The sequence below is a fragment of the Oncorhynchus nerka genome, linkage group LG9a, assembly GCF_034236695.1.
Source record: "Oncorhynchus nerka isolate Pitt River linkage group LG9a, Oner_Uvic_2.0, whole genome shotgun sequence".
In the NCBI taxonomy this organism is placed as follows: domain Eukaryota; kingdom Metazoa; phylum Chordata; class Actinopteri; order Salmoniformes; family Salmonidae; genus Oncorhynchus; species Oncorhynchus nerka.
In genome coordinates, this window is record NC_088404.1 from 52,472,301 (window position 1) to 52,490,705 (window position 18,405).

Genomic DNA, 18,405 nt, shown 5'->3' on the forward strand with positions numbered 1-18,405 from the left:
CTGAGGGGGGGGGTTGGGAAGAGACACAGGTGAGTACACAGACATGAGTCAGCACGCACGGGCACGCTTATTGTGTTACGTAGGTGGGTGGACTTGCACGAATCCTTGGCTTATGCGAGCCGGTGCGGCTCATACGACAGGTGCAGCGGCATGGATCCCAATAAATACTACTACTACCACCACCACTACTACTTCAGGTCCTCTCCAAATACTACCGCTGCACCATCGAGAGCGTCCCGGAATTACTATGTTCCCGACCGCAAGGCCCTCCAGTGGGTGGTGAAGATGGCCCAGTACATTAACAGGACGGCGCTCCCACCCATCCAGGACATCTTGAGGAAGCCCCGCAGCATCATCAAGGAACCAACACACCCCCGGCCACGAGCCGTTCACTCCCTTACCGTCAGGAGGGAGTGGATGAGGACTGATACCAACAGGCTCTACCTACAAGCCATCAGACTGCTGAACACTTGAACTGGACTGACTACCTGCTCTGGTTCTCCACACCTTAGCACACAAGCGCTCGCGCACACATCACAACTGCTGCTACCATACTATTATTGGGATTTCTAAATAGTGCACAATTTAAAAACACTTGCTCCCCCAATTCCCCCTTCCCCAAAACACGTGCAAAGAAATTGTGCCTTCCTGTGTTATACTTATGCTAAAATGTTTACTCTAGTCAGCCATTTACTTCATGTTCGTATTCTTATCTTTTATGATTTCTTATTGTTGTTGCATTGTCGAGAAGCCCCACGCTCTTCTAAATTTACATCAACAACATAGCTCAGACAGTAGGAAGCTCTCTCATCCATTTATATGCAGATGATACAGTCTTATACTCAGCTGGCCCCTCCCCGGATTTTGTGTTAAATGCTCTACAACAAAGCTTTCTTAGTGTCCAACAAGCTTTCTCTACCTTTAGCCTTGTTCTGAACAACTCCAAAACAAAAGGTCACGTGGTTTGGTAAGAAGAATGCCCCTCTTCCCACAGGTGTGATTACTACCTCTGAGGATTTAGAGCTTGAAGTAGTCACCTCATACAAGTACTTGGGAGTATGGCTAGACGGTACACTGTCCTTCTCTCAGCACATATCAAACCTGCAGGCTAAAGTTAAATATAGATTTGGTTTCCTCTATTTTAAAATCGGCCCTATTTCACCTCAGCTGCCAAACTAACCCTGATTCAGATGACAATCCTAACCATACGAAATGTATAGATTGGCAGGTAAGGGTGCTCTCGAGCGGCTAGATGTTCTTTCCCATTCAGCCATCAGATTTGCCACCAATGCTCCTTATAGGACACATCACTGCACTCTATACTCTTCTGTAAACTGGTCTCTGTATACCCGTCACAAGACCCACTGGTTGTTGCTTAGTTATAAAACCCTCTTAGGCCTCACTCCCCCCTATCTGAGATATCTACTGCAGCCCTCATCCTCCACATACAACACCCGTTCTGCCAGTCACATTTTGTTAAAGGTCCCCAAAGCGCACACACCCCTGGGTCGCTCCTCTTTTCATTTTGCTGCAGCTAGCGACGAACGAGCGGCAACAAACACTCAAACTGGGCAGTTTTATCTCAATCTCTTCATTCAAAGACTCAAATCACGTCTCTACCTTCTTGCCCTTTGTGCTGTTGTCGGTGCCCAATAGTGATCGTACCATGTTGTGTTGCTACCATCCTATGTTGTCGTCTTAGGTCTGTCTTTATGTAGTGTAGCGTTATGGTGTCTCGCCTGTCGTGATGTGTGTATTGTCCTATATTAATTTATATATATTTTTCTTATCCCAGCCCCCGCAGGAGGACGTTTGGTAGGCCGTCATTGTAAATAATAATTTGTTCTCAACTGACCGGCCTAGTTCAATTAAATTAATAAATAAAAAAAACAGGAAGTTGCTAACTTCCTTTTCTGTGAGAGCGGATTGGGAGTGGCGAGGGTGTTTCTCCAAAACGGTATGTAAAATGCAACCGTGGATCAGAACAATACTTCTTTACCCATAACCCACTCCCTTCTTCTGTAGTCCACTGTGACAGGAGGTAGAGGTTTCATTGATGTGCACTACGGAGCACGAAAATAATGTTGTATCATGAGTTTGACTAATTAGCTTTACAACTGATGACTGATGTAGCTGGTAATGATCAACCCAGATGTTGCACAAAGTGAGGTTTGTGTCGGGGCTAATTGTGCCAGCATCAGAGCCCTGGTCATGTTCATTAGGACACGCGCCGAAAATGTTTTAAAACATTTTGCAAAAGAAAACAGAAATGAGCGTTTATTGGACAGTGCCTGGCCGTTTCAGTCCTTTTTCTTCCATTGGGTGCCTAATGAACACGACCCCTGTCCAATCTTACCTCCTCAGTGACTATGGCCAGTGGGTATTTGTCTTCGGACAGGAAGTTGAAGATGCACCAGATCTTGAAGGCGTCTTCATCCGAGATGAGGAGGTGTGTCCTGTTGAGGTTCTTCCGAGCACACAGGGTCCAGCACATTCTGTTAAAGTCCTGCCGATTAAAGTTGTCCTGGACCTGAAATCAGGCAACATTTCTCAGTTCACTTGGCTGGAGACAGACATTTTTCATATGAGGAAAGTCCTGTACTCAGGACATCTTCAATGTTCTCTTCATGCCACACTATCATTAATTTAAAAGTCCAAAAATGGATCTTTGCCCCTTTAACTCAAATTCGACAACAGAAAGGGAGGAAAACCCTTGAAAACAGTACAATCAGTGCTGTAGAGGGGAAATGTTTTCTTCCAGCAGTGAATGAACATACACTGGCGTTTCCATGGGAACTCTTGGCAAGCGTTCCGCAGAATCATGTAGATTAGCAGCACCCACAGTGGCACTGGACTAGAAGACTGTTCTAACACAGGACATCCTGACACCACATTCGCATTAACCTCAGCTCACTTAGCCGTTTATGCAGATGTAGGACTCATCTGCATAAACGGAGCAGTCATGCTAAAACACAACAGAGAGATGGGCCTGATATTGACAATCAGCCATCTAAAAATAGCAAGAGATAACCAGCAGATAAACAGACAGAGATACTATCGAAATGCAAGCTGCATGTGTATCATCATCATCATCATCATCATCATCATCAGGAGCCTGGACATATTAAGGAGTGTTTAAAACATCCTCCTTAATGAATAGATGGACATCTATCCACAACAATGGCATACATTCATACATTTCTATCATTGTTGAGTAATCTGTTGGATAGTTTCACAGTAACACCAGTGAGGTTAGCAGATAGAGGCGGAGGGAGGAGCAGTAGAAAAGTTGTGAAAGTATGAACTAGCAGCTCTCACTCTTTGTCCTCACAATGTCATGTCATTGCTCGGCTCGTTCTCGCGCCGTACTAGCCGGTCCAGTCTGAGGCAGTGGCTCCCTTTCCCTCTACCTCAATCCCTGCCATTCTCCCACTCTCTGCACATCAACAATGGGGGGCTTTGTCACGGCCCCTCCAGCACCCAGCGCTGCCTCTCCACTGCCGATACACGTGTTCATTAGTATTCTCTGCAGTGGAACATCCTAAGTGGTTTACAAACAGTCTTATCACTGTCCTTGGGTCCTCCAGGAGGCTGAAACATCCTATCATTAAATGATCACACCACACAGAGATGCCCGTTTATATACTGAAGTCAAAAGAAAAAAAGAGAGATGGAACAAACGTAATTGTGAAATTAAATGACAAAAAACAAGTACATCAAAAATATGATAGCGCCAATGGATTACTCGATCATGAAAGCTGGATCTGACTGATAAAGGGACAGAAGTTGAATCATCATACTAACTTCGCAAACAAAGCAGAATGACACGGGGAAAAACGTTGTCAGCATACTATAAATACAGAATTATACAGAAGCAAGACATGAAATTAGGAAATAATTCTGCCACAGCAGCCTTAAAATGTTGAATAAAAGCCTTGAACTATTTTGGTGCTCTTGATGTTTGTGTAGCCTTGCTTTCTTTCATTCCCCTTCTGACATCAGAGCGCCCAATGAACAATACATTCCAGGTTTCTACAGGGTTAGTCGACTAGAAGGAATGCTGTGCTCCACATAGTGAGCGACCGCAGAGGTCCACTTAGGAGAATGGGGAATTCTGTGGAACAGTCAGCGATGGACTTGATTGTCTCTCCGGCTGAGTCATGGTCATTGTCTGACAAGTGGAGTGAGTCAGTGAGGAAGAGAGTCACACACACACGACCTTTAGGGTGGAGTATCCCTGGGGAGTGGGGGCAGTGCCCCCAACCTGTGTGGTAGAGTCATAGCCACTTGGGTGGGTGGGTGGGGGGGTGGGGGCTCTTGACATTTGTCTATGTCATACATTGGTTCCTGAAACCTTGTCTAAGTACTTGAGCAATGAGAACTTGAGGAAGTGACAGAAGAGAATATAGCGCTACATCGGATACGACGTAGATACGATGCTCATTGTATGTGGCAGGGCTTGCAGATGATAAAGGATTACATAGGTGTTCCTTTTGTCCAGGTGGGAAAGGGCAGTGTGGAGTGCAATTGAGATTGCGTCATTATGCGAATTGGAGTGGGTCTAGGGTTTCCGGCATGATGGCGTTGATGTGAGCCATGACCAGCTTTTCAAAGTACTTCATGGCTACCGACGTGAGCGCTACGGGGCAGAAATCATTTAGGCAGGTTACTATGGTGGTCTGTTTGAAACATGTTGGTATTACAGACTCGGTCAGGGGGAGGTTGAAAATGTCATTGAAGACACATGCCAGTTGTTCCGCGTATGTTTTGAGTACACGTCCTGGTAATCCTTCTGGCCCGCGACTTTGTGAATGTTAACCTGTTTAAAAGTCTTGCTCACATCCACTACGGAGAACATGATCACACAGTCATCTGGAACAGGTGGTGCTCTCGTACATGCTTCAATGTTGCTTGCCTCGAAGCGAGCATAAAAGGAATTTAGCTCATCTGGTAGGCTCGAGAGGCAGGGCTTCCCTTCGTAGTCCGTAATATTTTTCAAGCCCTGCCACATCCAACGAGCATCAAAGCCAGAGTAGTAGGATTCAATCTTAGTCCTGTATCGTCGCTTTGCCTGTTTGATGGATCGTCTGAGGGCATAGCGGGATTTCCAGATTAGTGGTGGCTGAATCATGTTATGGGAATGCTTGTAATCGTTAAGGACTAGGGTGTTTTTCCAGGATAAAAAAAAGAAAACTGCTTTCCACCAGATACCGGGAGATGAATTCACCTTTCAGCAGAACAATAACCTAAAACCCAAGGACAAATCTACACTGGAGTTGCTTACTAAGAAGACAATGAATGTTCCTGAGTGGCAGAGATAGTTTTGAATTAAATCTGCTTCAAAATCTATGTCAAGACTTGAAAATGGATGTCTAACAATGATCAACAACTAATTTGACAGAGCTTGAAGAATTTTGAAAAGAATAAATGGGCAAATCCAGGTGTGGAAAGCTGTTACAACGTTTCCCAGAGAGACTTATTTGTAATCGCTGCCAAAGGTGATTCTAACATGTCTCATGGGGTTGAATACATATCTATTCAAGAGGTTGCTCAGGCAAAAATCTAGTTTAGCTTTAAAAAACAAATACAAAAACAGATTTGAACACAAATATAAACACAAAATGTAAAAGGTGTTGGTTCCATCTTTCATGAGCTAAAATAAAAGATCACGGAAAATTCCCATCAGCACAAAAAGCTTCTTTTGCTCAAATTTTCTGCACAAATATGTTTCCGTCCCTGTTAATGAGCATTTCTCCTTTGCCAGTGAAGCTGATTAAACAGCATGAGAATTACACAGGTGCACCTTGTGCTGGGGACAATAAGAGGCCACTAAAATATGTGATTCTGTCACAACACAATGCCAAAGATGTCTCAAGTTTTGAGTGAGAGTGCAATTGGCATGCTGCCTGCCAGCCCCTCCACATCCAGCTGATTCACCTGCGGGATCGTCCGCGGTGGTGCTGGGGAGTATTTCCGTCTATAATAAAGCCATGTGGGGAAAAACTAATTCTGATTGGCTGGGCCTGGCTCTCCAGTTGGTGGGCCTGGCTCCCAAGTGGGTGGGCCAATGCCCTCCCAGACCCACCCATGGCTGTACCCTTGTGAAATCCATAGATTAGGGCCTAATTAATGTATTTCAATTCACTGAATTCCTTATATGAACTCTAACTCTTAGAAATTGTTGCATGTTGCATTTATATTTGTTCAGTATATTTGAATGTAATATCTTGTTGTTCTTGTTTAAAACTGTTCTTTACTTTGTCATGTATTTGTATGTTTTATGTAGACCCCAGGAAGAGTAGCTGCTGCATGTGCAATTGGTGATGAGGATCCTAATAAAACTACTATATGTGGGGCTCACCTTGTCCAAAATGAACTTGTTCAAGTAGGGCATATAGCCCTGTGTAGAGACGGGGCCTTCGTCGTCATCTTTGAAGTGTTCCTCAAGGGCCACTGGGTCATGGGGGATCCTCATCACAGTGCACAAGTTATGAGAGAGCACCTGCAATGGGTGAAAATTATTATTATTATTTTTAAATTCATTTTGTCATTGTTTGGTTGGGGGAGGGGTTTACAGGTACCATATACAACTATTATAAACATGAAGTAGTGAGTCTCCACCCCAAACTTCCCATCCCATCCCCTAGGCAACCAGAGAAAAAAAAACTCCCCATACAATTCCTTCCCCGTGGGCCTGAAAGCAAAGACATTTGTATACATGTATTACGCTTTATAGATTGTATGTGTTGGGCTGAGATTATTCTTTACAGAGTCAAGTTTATTTGTCACTACTTATTAACATCTAAGAGCTGCTAAATATATGTTCAATCCAGCAACAACGCTCAATTAACACGCCTCTCCCTCTACGTAGTGAGTCAGTTGAACACGTCGGTCACTGGAAGGGTTCTAGTCAACTACACCTGACCTCACTTGAGGTACTGATGGCCTGAGTAGAAAAGGAAACTATTGATTTATCCCATCAGAGTCTGTGACAGTGCCCTGAATGATTTCAGCACTAGGATACAAATAGCTTTAAGTGCCCTTCTCACAAAGATAGTCCTCGACTTCGAATGTTCTGTGTTATGCATTATGCCATTTTTTATTTTCTTACTTAAGATATACTGTACCAAACACCTTAATTCGATGACAAAAACATCTAAATTAATTACACATTTCTTGCGTCACAGATTAGTTGTGAGGAAGTCAAAAAGGCTTCCATGTCTACATTGTCTCATGCGGCACAAATATTAACCAAACGTGGAATCTGTCAGGAAACACACCTCCAAGACTAAAATCTCGTTTTTCTAATTAGCAGCAGAAGAACAAAACGTGGCAATCGGCGTATTCAGTGGCTCTTTAATTACGGAGCATTTTCTAAAGTCAAACACACCACCTGCATCTGGACATGGACATTTTTAGAAAATACATGTTTGGCAGAATCGAAAACGAAAATAGTACCGTCATGTTAAGGTTGGTTGAATATTTTAGCCGGCTGGCTAAAACCGGCACTTTTACTGAAACGTTGATTGATGTGCATTGTCACCAATCCCACAAGGTATGACTCCAAACACATAGAAAAGGCTACTCTCCTTGATGTTATCCTCACAAATAATCCTGACAGGTATCAGTCTGGTGTTTTCTGCAATGACAGTGATCACTGTTTTACAGCCTGTGGCGAAAGGCTCGGCACACGCATACTCAGGCTGACTTGCTCTCGTTCAGGCAAATGAGAAATAAGTGCACTCGGGCTATCCGGGCCAAAGTTACTTACTTTAAGGAGCAGTTCTCTCTATGTGGGTCTAATCCCAAGAAGTTCTAGAAAGCAGTTAAAAACATAGAGAATAAACCCACCCCCTCACAGCTGCCCATGTCCCTTAATAATGTTGATGATGTGGTTGTTAATGACAAGGAGCACATGGCTGAGCTCTTTAAATCACCACTTAATTAAGTCAGGATTCCTATTTGACCCAGCCATGCCTCTTTGCCTGCCCAACATTTCATCATCTCCCACCCCTTCTAATGCGACTCTCCCCGATGCTTCTCCCTCTTTTTCCCCTGCCCCGCTACAAAGTTTCTCCCTGCAGGCAGTCACTGAGTCCGTTGGTGCTAAAGGAGCTTCCTAAACCTGACCCCCCAAAAAACATCTGGGTCTGATGGTTTAGACCTTTTCTTCTTTAAGGTTGCTGCCCCAATCACCGCCAAGCCTGTCTCATGTCTGGGGAGGTTCCCATTGCTTGGAAGGCAGCCACGATGCATCCTTTATTTAAAGGGGAGAGATCAAGCTGATCCTAACTGTTGTAGGTCCATTTCTATTTTGCCCTGTTTATCAAAAGTGTTGGGAAAACTTGGCTTTCTTGATGTCTATAGTATTCTCTTACTGCAACCTTAAAGGTATTAAATGATGTAACCATTTCCCTTGATTCTAAGCAATGTTGTGCAGCTATTTTTATTGACTTGGCCAAAGCTTTTGATACTGTAGACCAGGGGTCCCCAAACTTTTTCCTGTGAGGGCCACATAACTTTTCCCTTCTCTGATGGGGGGCCGGTGTCAGTTTGTAACAGAAAAAGTGTGACGATCGTAGGGGAGCTTAAAAAATTTATTGTTTTCCAGAAAGCCACACATAACCAAATAACCCTTTCCAGGTTCTTTACAGAAAAAAAGTCAGGAAACAAATAATAACACTATTAATGAAATAAATAATAACTAAATAACCCTCTCTGAGTTCTTCACAGAAAAAACAGGAAATAAATAATAACTAAATAACTCTCTCTGGGTTCTTCATAGAAAAAAAAGCCATGGAACATTAACTTTCTGTCGTGCCATGCACAATCTTAACAGATAAAAGTTCAGCTCAGTTGTCAGAGCAGAATCTCTCTGACACATATGAGCAGTCTCTTAAAGTTCTTGTGTTCCTTCCTTATAATCCTTTTGTAGGTTCCAGTAGGCTTGTAGACACCGCTGTTTGCAGCTCTCTCTCATCAACTTCCCTGTGAAAACCACAAAAGAAGCAGGTTGAGAAACTGAACTAAGTGATACAGCACCTACACAGCACAATACATTTCACTACCAGTATGGTTGTAAAGATGGATTTTATCCCAGTAGATTTTATTATGATTATATTTGTTTATGCTCAGAATGACTCATTCAAGTCAGAAAAGTGAGCTTACCTATGTATGTTCATCAGTGTGAACTGTGGGCCTGCATCTGGCTGGTGAGAAGTTGAATATCAGGTTCCATTCTAGTTACAGCCAGTCTCAAGCACTGATGCAAATGTTCATCTGTCAATCTTGATCTCATCGGGGTTTTCAGCAGTTTCATGCGAGAAAAGGTTCTCTCGCAGATATACGTGCTGCCAAAAACTGTGGACATTTTCATTGCGTGTTTTTTGATGTTTGGATATGTGTCGTTTGGGAGGGCGGCATAGAAGTCAATGAGACTGTTGGGCTTGAATGCGTCTTTCAGAACATCACAGTTCTGTAACTCAGCCAACTCAAACTGATATGAAGGCTGGGCTTCATCAATGTCGGCAACAAAGGGGTTCTGAAAAAGACGGATTTCTTTTGCATGAACATGTAGTTCACTGAATCGCACACCGAACTCCGCCTTCAGCATTTCCAGTGCTTCCAAGCACTTTTCAGCTGGGAACGGGACCGCTGGGTTCTCTGTCGACAGGTTTTGGGTAGCAGGAAGATGGACGAAGTTGCGCTTTTCACTTGTTCCAAAAGCAGCGCTAATTTCACCTCAAATGCTTTTATGTGTGAATACATGTCGCAAATGAGTTTCCCCTCGCCTTGTAGCTGCAAGTTAAGGCTGTTAAGTATTTCTGTCACGTCTGTTAAAAATGCGAGGTGCCATTTCCATTCTGGGTCGATCAGCTCTGGGACCGTTTTGTCTTTTAAATGAAGAAATGCGTTAATTTCGGGTAGCAGCTCGTAAAAACGCCTCAAAACTCTGCCCCGGCTCAGCCATCGGACCTCTGTGTAGTACAGCACATCTCCGTGCGTAGACTCCAGTTCAGACAGGAATTCTTGGAACTGCCTGTGTTTAAGTCCCTTTGCTCTGATGAAGTTTATGCACGACACCACAACCTTCATTACAGAATCCCTCTTCAACACTTTGCAGCACAGTGCTTGCTGGTGAATTAGGCAGTGGACTCGTAGCGGGGCGGTGAGACCCCTTTTTTCCAACTCCCGGTTCATGCGTCCTATTAGACCGCGAGTTTCGCCCACCATGCTAGGAGCCCCGTCAGTCGTGATGCTAGCTAGCTTTGACCAGTCCAGGTCCAACTTCTCCATGGTTTGGCACACTTTGTCAAAAATATCCTCTCCCGTTGTAGTCCCTTTGAGACTTTGGAGGGCTGCCAGCTCCTCGCATATCTCAAAGTTTGCGGTAACTCCACGAATAAAAATGAGCAGTTGCGCTGTGTCTTGCACGTCCGTGCTCTCATCCAGTGCTAATGAAAAAAAAGTCAAATTCTTTCGTCTTCTGCTGCAGCTGGGCATATACATTACTCCCGATTTCTTCAACGCGTCTGGTGATTGTACTCGCCGACAGACTTACGGCATTAAATGCATCTTTCTTCTCGGGACACACCTCCTCCGCGACAGCATCCATACATTTCTTAACAAACTCTCCGTCAGTGAAAGGCTTACCGCTTCTTGCTATCAGTTTAGCAACCCGAAAGCTGGCCCGAACGGATGCCTGGTTCAGCTGAGCTTGGCGTACAAATGTATTCTGCTGAGATAGTAGTCCACTTTTTAGCTTTGAGAGTTTGTCTGCTCGTATTTGGCCTTGCAAGCTATCGTACTTGTCTTTGTGACGGGATTCATAGTGTCGGCGAAGATTGTATTCTTTGAATACCGCCACCGTCTCTTGACAGATGAGACAAACAGCCTTTTCTTTGCATTGAACAAAAAAAAAATTGTTTGTCCACTGCAGGTTAAATACCCTGCATTCTGAATCAATTTTTCTCTTACCTAACCTTTTCGCCATTATTCCGTTCTCTCTTTGACAGGGCCGGGCCTAGGATTTTTTTTCTGGAGGCCAAATAGGAAAAAAATTCGATAGCGTCTCTGGTATTGTTCAGAGGGCCGGGCCAAATGTGCTGACGGGCCGTATCCGGCCCGCGGGCCGTAGTTTGGTGACCACTGCTGTAGACCATTCCAATCTAATGCGCCGGAATTTGAGTGTTGGTGTCTCAGGGGTCTTTGGCCTGGTTTGCTAAATACCTCTAACACGGAAGCCAAACCAGCTGTGCGCGCCATCGTGCATAAATGTATTTTGTCCCCCCACACCAAACGCGATCACGACACGCAGGTTAAAATATCAAAACACACTGAACCAATTCCATTAATTTGGGGACAGGTCGAAAAGCATTAAACCTTTATGTCAATTTAGCTGGCTAGCTTGCTAGCTAATTTTTCCTATTTAGCTGGCTTGCTGTTGGTAGCTAATTTGCCCTGGGATATAACATTGAGTTGTTATTTTACCTGAAATGAACAAGGTCCTCTACTCCGACAATTAATCCACACATAAAACGGTCAAGCGAATCGTTTCTAGTCATTTCTCCCCCTTCTAGGCCTTTTCTTCTTTTGACTTTATATTGCGATTGGCAACTTTCATAACTTAGGTGCATTACCACCACCGACCTCGTTCGTCTTTCAGTCACCCATGTCGGTATAACCAATGAGGAGATGGCACGTTGGTACCTGCTTCTATAAACCAATGAGGATATGGGAGAGGCAGGACTTGCAGCGTGATCTGCGTCACAAATAGAACTGACTTCTATTTTAGCCCTTGGCAACGTAGACGCTCGTTGGCACACGTGAGCAGTGTGGGTGCAATAATATAACAATAGATTTAGAAATGTATTTTGCGACGGGAGCGGTGTAGTCAGCCTGTAAGAGCGCAGTGTATAAAATTAGAACATCTACTGTCTCAGCCACTGCCTGTCACCAAGGGAGTACCCAAAGGCTCGATCCTAGGCCCCATGCTCTTCTTAATTTACATCAGCAACATAGCTCACGCAGTAAGATGATAATACTCAGCTGGCACCTCCATGGATTTTGTGTTAAAGACACTACAACAAGCTCTCTACCCTTAACCTTGTTCTGAACACCTCCAAAACAAAGGTCATGTGGTTTGGTAAGAAGAATGCCCCTCTTCCCACAGGTGTGATTACTACCTCTGAGGATTTAAAGCTTGATGTAGTCACCTCATACACGTATTTGGGAGTATGGCTAGACGGTACACTGTCCTTCTCTCAGCACATAACAAAGCTGCAGGCTAAGGTTAAATGTAGACTTGGTTTCCTCTATCGTAATCGCTCCTCTTTCACCTCAGCTGCCAAACTAACCCTGATTCAGATGACAATCTAGACCGGCAGGTAAGGGTGCTCTCGAGCGGCTAGATGTTCTTTCCCGTCGGCCATCAGATTTGCCACCAATGCTCCTTATAGGACACATCACTGCACTCTATATTCATCTGTAAATTGGTCATCTCTGTATACCCGTCGCAAGACCCACTGGTTGATGTCTATTTATAAAACCCTATTAGGTCTCACTTCCCCCTATCTGGGATACCTACTGCAGCCCTCATCCTCCACATACAACACCTGTTCTGCCAGTCGCATTCTGTTAAAGGTCCCCAAAGCACACACATCCCTGGGTCGCTCCTCTTTTCAGTATGCTGCAGCTAGCGACTGGAACAAGCTGCAATGGCAACACTCAAACCGGACTGTTCTCTCTTCATTCAAAGACTCAATCATGGACACTCTTGTGGCTACTTTGCATGATGCATTGTTGTCTCTACCTTCTTGCCATTGTATGTGCCCAATAATGTTTATACCAAGTTGTGTTGCTACCATGTTGGTTATCATAGGTCTCACTTGATGTTGTGTTGTGGTGTCTCTCTTGTCGTGATGCGTGTTGTCCTTTATTTTTTCATTTTTTTTCCATTTTTAATCCCAGCCCCTGTCCCCGCAGGAGGCCTTTTGTTAGGCCATCATTGTAATTAAGAACTTGTTCTTAAATGACTTGCATAGTTAAATAAAGGTTCAATAAAATGTAAATAAACCATTTCTTTCTAGAGAGCCAGTAGAGCTGGTTCAGGGCACCTAGGTAAAGTTAGTTGTCACATCTACTCCCGCTCCCTCTCTCTGGTGTACGTTGTCACCAGTGTAAATTGCAGCGCGCTTGTGGTTAGCCATCTCTTTGAAAACAACTTGTGTGTTAAACATTGTTGCATTTAAAGTGGAACTGAAAGAATTTTAGCAACATTAAATCTTATTCAAATCTGGTTATATACACCCCCAGGAAGAATGATACTTTTTTTATTTAATATTTTCTGACCAGCAACCACTTCGATTTCATTTTTACATTTTCAGAAATTCTTAGAATGTTTGGGAATTACGTATACTAAGGAGTGTGAAAATTATATAGTAATATAGAGTGGGAAAGCAGCCTTGCGTTTGGCCAATTAATAGACACTTCAGTAAATACAACCGAATAAAAACATATTTCTTGTCCAGGACCTGAGTCTACACAGACCGATGCGCTTTAGCCAATCAGAGCTACAGTAGGCCTTTATACAAACAAGCCATTTGCTATACGGGCCTGTCATCGTTCACTTTGAACGGGACTGTGTGTTTACAGGCAGTTAGTTACAACAGCGTGACTTTAGATCCTTAGAACGCATTCACCAAATGGCACAAAATACACCTGAATGGATTTCTGCAAATATGTAAACACCACAGGAGTCCTCCTACATTTGTGAACTTTACAGTCCTATTGAGCCAACAACCATTAAAAAGGTAGTCTCTTTCTCCCTCAGTTATGCACATCAACAACTAATGCTATCCAGAGCAAGATTACCGTAGCTAAAATCTAACGAAGGAACCCTCTCAAACTTTTTCAGCTAGTTGGCTGTCAAAATTACACTGATAAACAATGGGGAATGGTAGCCTCCTCGTCCTTCTGCAGCTTGCCTGCCAATGCATGCTTGTCCCAACCAAGCACCCAAGCTAACTGGCTAAAGTTGGCTAGTTTACTAGCTAGCTACTCCCAGAAACAAATGAGAGAACACCTCACTCTGACCATTTTACTCGTCGTAGCAGAGCTGGTTAGGCTGTATACATGTTATCTAGAGCGTTCTTGATTAATTACTTTTTTTTGCCTACATTTACTGACACTGGTCATATTCAAGGGTGTTGCACATTAGTAAGAGAGATATGCTAACTGGATAAAGTCGTTCCAGTTCTTGCTAGTTGACCAAATAACACCTGCATCTCTACCTGTGTATAGCCACCAAAAAATGATATGAGGGGAAATAGTCAGTCCCTCACCCATTCCTCCAATGGCATGACATCCTCCTAGCAGCTAGCTAGCTATGTAGCTAATGTTAGGCTCCGGGTTTTTAGCTTGCTACATAAATATATGTTTTTTTTTTGTATGTATTTGTCCAGAATATTGAGTCATTGAAAGTGAAACAGTGCATCCCAAATGGAGGCAGCAAAAATGTACCAGGCCAGCTGTGATTTACAACCTGATAGCAATATTTTTTGGACTACCAAGAAATGTATTGGTGAATTATATTAATCATGCATTGAACTGTATCCATCTATTGCGCCAACAATGCCTTAGTGTATGTCATGGAACGTTGAGTCAAATAAAACCTATTTTTAAAACCTCTAATAATGTTTGTTTTGTAGCATAAATTGGGAATTTGATATTTATGACTGATATGATTGTTTCATATCTGCTACGTAATTAAAACACTGTCAGTTCCACTTTAATTAGGTCACCGGTTACTTTGTGTGCTTAAACATGAAGAAAAAACACTGCAATAGGAAGTAATACTTGTACATTTCACTTGGGAAATGCTTAATTGTTGTGTTTTTGTATTATTATTATGTCTGAGTTTACGGACTGCTTATCCTTTAACTTTAACATCATGCAGTGTGACTGCCGTCTTTCCATCGGCCCTACGCAGTGGCGTATTGGTGCCTGGAGAAGTGGATATGCCAAAAAGTTCCCAAACAGCCCGCCCAGCGAAAGAAAGGCACCCTGTGTGGAAAATGTTTTCCAATGGTTTACAAGTTTTCCAATAGATTATTCAGATTTTCACTCTCAAAATCGCACTTTTTAAAATAGAAAAAATACCAAAATGTGACGGTCTAAGTCTACAACAATGCTTAACCCACATCAATCTGATTGGGTGGGCGGGCATCTGTCCACCCAGGCCCATCCATGTCTACGCCCCTCATGCATACATCCCATGATGACAATTGCGCATCACAAATAGCCTACTAACCAACACTTTGGACTAAAAACTTGTATAATACCTAGTTTGCATACCCATTGTTGCCTTAGTTAGCATTTACTGGTAGATATAAGTTGAAACGTATTTCCTATCCTACCAGCTACCAATGTTATTCTTCTGTGAGCTGCTCCATGCCAAAACCAGTTGAGCGCTGCATGCACACTCTTGCTGCCTGCTAATGATTTTCTGCTAAAACTAGGCAGTGTGCGCAGCGCGCATGATAATTACAATCGCAAACTACTTTGTGCATGAATTCTCTATTGTACTACATAATTGATTCATCGTATACCCCCACTACTTTACTTTGATACACATCAGTAGGTATTACAAAGTGGGTATAGGGTTTATACCTGCATATACACTCCACTACACCACTGGCCCTTTGTGTTATACAACAAGTGCACTCTCCTTCACGAGTACGACGCTATTACGGTTGCTGTCACACACTGAACCCCGAAAGTTTCGCCACTGCGCAAACATGTCTACAATATATATAAAGGCTGTTAAGATACTGTATTAATGTTTCAAGAAAGGAGTGTGTATATTTGGCCGGTTTCCAGTAGTACAACACTTGATTTCCTGTGTTTATTTTGTCTCAAAAGTATTTCGACCAGCTAGCTGAAGGACAAACCACGCAGACAACCGATAAGAGTACATTTAAATTTAACTTCATTCTACATTCTAGCTTGTAAGGAACATTTACACGATTTGTCAGGCATTCGTTTCAGGCTGTATATAGGCTACTGAGCTGTAACAGACTGGCAAATGATTTGGGCGAAAATTAAATAATCCCAAACTCATCCTCAAAATCAGATGGCCTTCATTTTGATGCCAACTTCTCTGTTCAGGACGAGTTTCCTGCTTGAGCATGTCAACATTGTTTAGTCAAATAAAGAAAACGACGTGCCTGGGTTTGTTTGACAAAAACACAGTATATAAATATACTTCCATACCTTTAACTGCGACTTGGACACTTTCCCGCTTTTGTCCACGTCCAACGCTGTGAAAGCATGCCATATTGACTTTAAAAGTTCGTCCCGTAGTGCCATTGCGCTTGCTACTTGGTTGACTGCCGCAGTTAGTATATGGGAAAGTTGATCATACTGGGACACAACGAGACAGTCAGTCACCTGACAAGCTCCACAGCAATGTCATGAAAATGCTTGCTTGTAGCACCGCTCAGCGCCGAGGGAGAGCGCAAACGTTTCTTCTTCTTCGGTGAGTTTTCACCGCGGCTGGCATCCAATATGTAACATTACCGACCCAAACTGAACTATAGTATAAATCCATTACACTTTGTGATACAACATGGGAAACAGGAAACATTTTAATATATAACCAATTAACCCGACACTCATTAAATCGCAACACCTTACTTCACTACTTTAATAACCCTATCCAGCCCAGCCCAGCATATGTGTCAGAGTCAGGTCTTTTGCGGGCATTTTAAAGTTTGTTTCTATTATTAGGCATCACGGAGTTAAGGATGAATTGTTATAAAACGCTTCATATTATCTGGTTACTTAATTATTTATTTAAAAAAATAATGCTAACCATTTTCCATTTTCTTTGAGAAAGGGTATGGCATACCCTCACTCAATTTGAGCCCTGGTTTTAACCAAGCTATAAAGACTGCATGGTGACAGTATTGGAGGATTTGGTTATACTGACATATACTGGCTATGCTGACAATTAAATCTATATGGATAACATAATTGCGTCTGTTAAACAGGTATGCCTACCTCTTTTTTTTCACATGAAGAAATACGCTCCCTCTTGTTAGTGAAGTCAAATAAAAATTAAGTCAAGTGTTGAAATTAATTACTTTCAGGACCATTTTGATTAGGCCGCAGCCGTTCCAAAGCTGGTGTCTGCCCATTGGCCTTTTCAGTCGAGTTTCTCTTGCACTCTTTCTCCACATTAATTTTATTGAATCTTTATTTAACTAGGCAAGTCAGTTACGAACACATTCTTATTTTCAATGACGGCCTAGGAACAGTGGGTTAACTGCCTTGTTCAGGGGCAGAACGACAGATTTGTACCTTGTCAGCTCGGGGATTTGAACTTGCAGCTTTCGGTTACTGGCCCAACGCTCTAACCACTAGGCTACCTGCCGCCCAATTAATAAGATAATGCTTTTAAAAAGTGTCTCTTTGACATTGTAATATATTTGGTCTACGGGCTACATAAAACACACAAGGCATTACTCTTATTACCGTAGGCTACATCATTTATATTAAATGAATTGGATGGAGCGTTGATGGCGCGCCCCAGCGTCGGGTCTCTCCAAAAGACCATTGGAGAGGCACGCTGGCCATGGACAAGCTAAATATTTTGTGCACTGCTTATCATAGGGCCGCGTGAGCGCTCATCTATAGCTCTAATGCCACAGGGTGTTGTTGGAGATGCGTCTTGGACAGTTTAGCTCGGGGCATTTTTCATTTCAGAACTACTAGTCGAATAAGACATGGGAGATGACGAATTATGGCAGCGATTTATTTATAGTCTAATACACTTGAAACAAATAGCCAAACCATAAACTGCAGACATTACTAGTGCCTCCCCCGGAGTCAAACCAACAAAAAAGAAAATGAAACACAGCCTAACGTGATCAGAAATCTCAACTAGCAAGCAAGTCGCAGCTATGAAGAATTGAGCACGTGCGCGTTAAACGCTACTGGGAAGGGGGCACACAACACCGGTACCGCATACCCCCACTACTTATTTTTGCCAGGACTCTGTACCAGACCATACCATTCCTTACTTTAACCCCTGACTAAAGTTATAAAACATGCATTTTTAATCTTCTAATTGCGTTGGTAACCAGTTTATAATAGCAATAAGGCACCTCTGTCGTTTGTGGTATTAAAACAGCATTCAAGCCCGTGTCTATTCAACAAGCCATGTTATGTCGTGCTTAAGAACAGCCCTTACCCATGGTATATTGGCCATATACCACACCTCCACAGACCTTATCGCTTAAATATACAATAGGCAAGACCATAACTTACCCTTTTCCTGTCCATGGTTTTATAGTACTTAAGGGGCATACACAGGTTTATGTAATATAAAGTGAGATGAATGAA

The 18,405-nt window shown here is 43.0% G+C and overlaps 1 protein-coding gene across 1 annotated transcript in view; it reads right to left on the reverse strand.

Moving 5' to 3' along the window:
• Nucleotides 1–16,435, reverse strand: part of swap70b (switching B cell complex subunit SWAP70b) — a 30,702-nt gene extending 14,267 nt beyond the window's left edge. Inside the window, exons 1-3 of the mRNA XM_029668533.2 lie at nt 16,273–16,435; nt 6,362–6,502; nt 2,357–2,530 (exon numbers count right to left, since the gene is read on the reverse strand). Coding sequence (XP_029524393.1) covers nt 2,357–2,530; nt 6,362–6,502; nt 16,273–16,368 — 411 coding nt within the window. The 5' untranslated portion in view covers nt 16,369–16,435. The remainder of the gene's footprint in view (nt 1–2,356; nt 2,531–6,361; nt 6,503–16,272) is intronic.
• Between the last annotated feature and the right edge of the window lie 1,970 nt (nt 16,436–18,405).